General features: G+C 48.4%; 2 gene segments (V, D, J or C); both read right to left on the bottom strand.

Annotated features, from left to right (window-relative positions):
- Window positions 1–893: 893 nt before the first annotated feature.
- LOC133246917 (T cell receptor beta variable 9-like) lies at window positions 894–1,479 on the bottom strand. The segment is given in 2 exon segments: window positions 894–1,297; window positions 1,431–1,479. Coding segments are annotated over 2 exon segments (453 nt in total).
- A 1,772-nt stretch (window positions 1,480–3,251) lies between these two features.
- Window positions 3,252–3,873, bottom strand: LOC133246916 (T cell receptor beta variable 6-6-like). The segment is given in 2 exon segments: window positions 3,252–3,601; window positions 3,688–3,873. Coding segments are annotated over 2 exon segments (399 nt in total).
- Window positions 3,874–5,562: the final 1,689 nt, after the last annotated feature.

Here is a 5,562-nt window from a genome sequence, read left to right as displayed (position 1 = left end):
CCTTACAAGTTGTTGTAACCTTTCTGTAAACAGTTTGAGATTTTATCTATACTTTATTCCAGAAATAATTTTTCATAAATGTGTATATTACTTTAATTTGTCTATAGCTCTGCATCTTGGGAAATTCCCTCTAGCTTCCTGCTCTCCTTTATGATATGTGTCCCAGTAGGAATTTAAGGCCTATTTCTGCTTTAATTGATCGCAGTCCTGAGAATGGCCCTCCACCTACCATGTTTCTCTAGGTTTCTGCTCCCAACCTCATCACAGGTTCATCAACATTTGTGGAATTGTTTCGATCTGTTCTTATCCTCTCACTGACAGACAGTCCACCAGCCAAACGTAGGTACAGCTCCTTCATGTTCACAGGAACCCCTGCTTCCCATGTCAGGAGAGTGAGCAAGCAGAGCGCCCTCAGGCCTATGACCCACCTTTCTGGGTGGAGAGAAGTTGTTTGCCCAGCACAGGATGACGTATTGGCAAAAAGGAAGGCAGACTTAGGAGCGAAATGGCAAGATGGGGCCCACACCAGCATAAGGGAAAAACACTCTTTTTTATTTGAGACATTCTTTTCACGGGAATACCTCCTTGTGATGCGTGGCTGCCATTCACTGAATAACAATTCATATCATAGAGCCCCAAAATGTATCGTCTTACACATAACCCAATACACATATATAACTTTTTCTGTATGGAGACCTTTCCATGAGGAAAGGAACCACAAGTGTTGAGAAGAAACCGGAGCTGCAATCCTAGCTGTAACAGCTATGAAGTATGAGATCTGGGCAATTCACATCGCCTCAGATGTATAAGCAGTTAAAATAATACTTATCTTGCATGATCTTGGTGAGCATTAAAACATATCAAGAAATGAATGTCTGGGAAAATCTACTGCTCTAGCAGAGACTGGGCTTGGCACACTGGCAGCCAACACGCTCACCACCACTTCCTGAGCTGGGGCAGGAGAGTTTTTGTCCCAGAGGCACCTGATCATGCAGGGCTGTGTCTTGGCTACTGGCACAGAGATACACGGCTGAGTCCGTCAGCTCCAAGGAAGTCAAGTTCAGCTCAGAGCTAGAGTCACTGAACTGTTTTCCTGAGAATCGATCTGATATATTTCCTTTCTCATTCTCTTGCGTGTTGTAATACTGAATGAGGAATTGGGGGCCCTGGCCCAGGACCTGTTGGTACCAGTACACAGAGCGGTGTCCAGATTCAGGGGAACATCTCAGAATCACTTGCTGCTTTCTTGATTTGATCAGGTATTTGGGGGTCTGGGTGACCCCAGAATCCACCAGGCCTGTTGGGGAGGAGACAGAAGGAAGCTGAGGGCAGAGCACAGGGAAGCCTCCTGCTGCAGCCCTCATTGCCAGGCTTCTATCTCAGGGAGGCAAAGACATCTCAGAAGCTCCCACACTGTGTCCAGGACTCACCTGCTCCCAGGACGCAGAGAGTCACACAGCTGAGGAGCCTGGAGCACATGGCCGCATCAGGAACCCAAGACTGCTGCTGGCTGGGGCGGGGCTCCTTGGGTGTGTGGTGTAAAGTGCTGACCCTCCTGCTTCCCTGATTGGAGCATTTGCCTATGACCTCACTGCTCTGTGTCTCTGCAGGCTGCCCTTGTCCAATCTGGACCCCTTACCAATATGCAGGGCCAGCTCCTCTGTGCCCTTCCCTGTGCTGCACAGCCACTCAGCAAAGGGCGGGTTTGAAGTGTGCACTCCCCCCATGTCTCCTTATGTCCGCAATATGGCTTGTTCTCCCCTCTCTGCTCCTTCCTGACACTCGTCACCAAGCCCTCAGCAGCCGCCCGGAACCCTCACCCTCCACTTCCCATGCAGGCCCCCCGGAGTACATCCTGAAGCTCCAGGCACGTCCCCACTTCCCTGGCACAGAGGAGTCTGTGCTGGCTCCATGTGTCCCAGGATCACTCAGGGAACTCGAGCCTGTTCCCTGACACAGGCATGTAGTTAAGGTTCCCTAAAGCTCCCTCTGCTGGGTGACCCTCAACCCCTCCAGCTCACCTGGTTACAAGGGCCCACAGTGCCTCCTACTTGCCAGTGGTTCACAGCCTCATGGATTTGTGTCCTCTGCCTAAAGGGTACACACCCCCACAAGCTTAATACACACTCACACACTCTCCCACACACTTACTCACACACACACACTTACTCACACACACACACACACACTCACACACACACATTCTTGTGTTCTACTGCCTTCCCATACTGGCTGAATTAGGGTTCATCTTCAAATCTACTCTTAGCCTCTGGAAGTTGAAGACTCAATGATCTGATATTGTTACTAAGAAGGAAAGAATCGCTGCACCACTGCAATGATGGTACTTAGCTAAGATGGAAATAATCGCCATAAAATAAACACTCTGAGGATTTCACACGAATCTGCCTGGAAACCTGTATTCCATACCTACCTCTGATTAATCGGATACATGTATTTCCAGATGTCTTGTATAAATTAAGCATTTCCAAATTCTAGTTGATACATTTTGTAAAGAGGTTTTATATATACGAGCTCATATATTTCTGCACTTATGAAATCTTGATATAATGGGGCAATGGAAGATACATTTTGACTTTGAGAAGATTTTGATGAGGGAGGTGATGCCAAGCTGGCTGCGGTTAGGTGAGATGCTGAGGAAGTCGGGGGCGGGAGGATGTACATAGAAAGCCAGTCTCTCCTTCAGATGGACTCACATGAGATTTGGATAATTGATAATTAACTGAAGCTGATTTCTCTTTGATGACTCCAGACAACTTGCTCAAAGCAGACCATGTGGAGAGGGCACTTTAAAGGCTTCCGTGTGACTTGGGAAGGGACATGACCCGGATGATGGACGAGCAGCATGGGTGTGGTAGAGGGGGCCAGGGAGGTGAGGAGAGGAATGTCCTGCCCACCCAAGAAAGGTGGGCAAGAGCGGAGACCACGTGAGAGCCAATCGGGCAGAGCCTTCCAGACAGAATCATTGAAGTGAGACAAGGTGATCTGTTTTTATCTAATTTACCAGCAACCTTCCCTCCTGGAGGTCTCAGGCTCAGGTGATGACTAGCAGTCAGAGCTGGAGAAACATCTTCTTGGTTCACAGGGAGGATGCAGGGGAAAGACAGAGATGGATGGTGGACATATGTCTCGGAGTCCCTGAGTGAAGTTTGGGTCAGCCTAGTCCACACACCTAGGGTCACACTGCAGGCACATGGCTAACCAAGTCCTGAGGCTCCCGGTGCTAGGAGCTTTCACTTGGACACCCTGTCTTTTTGCACAGAGGGGAGGTGGCCATGCAGCACTGTGGAGTACCTGCTGGCACAGAAGTACACAGATGTCTGGGAGCGGTTGGCAGACTCCAGCGTGAGAGGAATGTTCTCTTTGCTTGATCTGGAGACTCTGTACCCGTTGGGCACGTCTCCTATCTCTGTTGTGGTAGGCCCAGCAGAATAATAGATCAGCCTCAGCCCGTGTCCCAGGTCTTGTCGGTACCAGTACCTATAGTTATGACCCAGATCCTGAGTACATGTCAGTGTCGTGCTCTGTCCTCTCCTCACAATCTGGAATCTGGGGTCCTGAGTGACACCAGCATGGACCGCCCCTGTGGAGAAGGAGGACTGATGCTGCAGTCACAGTGGACAGGCTTAGTGCTGGCACCCCGAAGGGGACCCTGCCCCCAGGACTCACCTGCCTGCAGGAGACAGAAGACCACACAGCCCAGGAGGCAGGGGCTCATGGCTGGGGCGGGGCAGGCGGCGGGCCCTCTGGTCCGAGTGTGGATGAGAGCGGAGAGGGGCTTTCCAGGGAGTCCTTCTGAGATGTCACTGTCCCTGCCAGGCCCTGGAGCCAACCTGTCACATGGCGGCCATGCCTCTTCCCCTAGAGGCTCAAATCAAAGTTGATTAGAACAGGGAGATGGCTTGGACAGATTTCTTGGACATGGTCTGAACAGCCATAAGTCTTACAAAGTGTTGTAACCTTTCCTTACAGTAGTTTGTATGTTTCATGTATATTTTACTCCAGAGATAATTCCTTATTTTGTATATTAGCTTATTTGTCTACATATTTCTGTAGTTTTGAATCTCAGAGGAAATCCTTAGGGCTTCCTGCTGTCCTTTATGCCCCATGCATCCTGAATACTCCCTCAAGTGTTGTTTCCTCTTTGCTCAACTGACCCAGTCCTGCTCCTGTCCTCTCACCTACAGTGATTCTTTGGTGTCTGGTTCCTTAACTGTAGGGCAGACTCATTACTATTTGAGAAATCACTTGGCTCTATTTCTTCTCAGTTCACTAACAGACAGGACACCTGCCAAATGCAGGTACAGCGCCTTCACGTTCCCCAAAGTTTGTGCTTCCCGAGTCTGAGGGTGCAGGGAGGGGACACAGCAAGTAGAACCACCACAGCCCTAAGACAGAACCTTGTTTGTGGCCAGAAGCTGGTTGCTCAATGCGGATGGCATTTTGGAACAAAGAAAGATATATATGAGAGGGATTTGGGGCGAAGTGCCAGACGCCAGGATAAATGAAAAGTGCTCTGACTTTATGTGAGACATCCACCCCATGGGAATACTTGCTTGTGGAGCATGACTACCAGTAATAAATTGATATCCTTGAGCCCTAGAGTGTACCTTGTTGCACAAACCCCCCACTCAAAAGGATCCTGTACTTAGAGCGATGCTCTCTGTCGGGATCTTCAAATTCTCAGTAGTCTTTGAACCATGGACTCTGCAAAGTATGTGCCAGATCCTGGTTACATGATTTTAGACCTGCTGTGCCCTCCTGATGGTCGGTTTCCCTTTAGCATGACCACACGTCTAATGTCTGGGTGACTAAATACTCCTGGTCTTGGGACAGAAAGACACTGAAACTAAAGCGAGAAACAAAAAAGGACCCTCACGTCATAACCACAACAACCAGCCTTGAATCTGGGCCTGGCAAGCCCTCGACTGGTTCCATGCATGTGCTCAGGACTTCTCTGGTCCAGGAGACAGAAGCACACAGTAAAGGGGGTCATATCCAGGCCAGGCCAGAAGAAACGATTCTTTCCGGATCAAGGCATGTGGCCTGAATCCTTGGGATCGAGTCATAGGAACCCTTCTCCCACATGGAATTATCACTCACGGATACAACTGCTGCTGGTGGTCAGGCCAGCCCAGGACCCAGTGCGTGAATCTGAAGCCTTGCTAAGTTGTTTCCCATAGAATATTAACAAAAAATCATTATAAAATGATTTCAGTAAAAGGATTCATGAGAAAAAAAAAATCTATGAAATTGAGTCAATAAATTTTACAAAAACAGCCTGTACCAGCTGGTAAGACCTTTGATGGTCATTTAATCAAACCATCAATCCCCAGTTAGGATTGTCCGTCACATGGAAATGGTATCTCATGTGGTTTTAAGCACTTTGTAATTATAACATTTTCCAGGAGCACTTAACTGTCTTACATATTTAGCTTCAGGCTAAAACGGAATTGTTCTGATGGGTATAGACATTAAGTTTTCACTAAAAAGATGCATGAACAAAACAAATCTACTGCAACAGAAATCACACTGTTGGTTGTC

Source organism: Bos javanicus, chromosome 4 (genome assembly GCF_032452875.1).
Source record: "Bos javanicus breed banteng chromosome 4, ARS-OSU_banteng_1.0, whole genome shotgun sequence".
In the NCBI taxonomy this organism is placed as follows: domain Eukaryota; kingdom Metazoa; phylum Chordata; class Mammalia; order Artiodactyla; family Bovidae; genus Bos; species Bos javanicus.
This window is presented reverse-complemented; position numbering and strand designations above follow the sequence as displayed.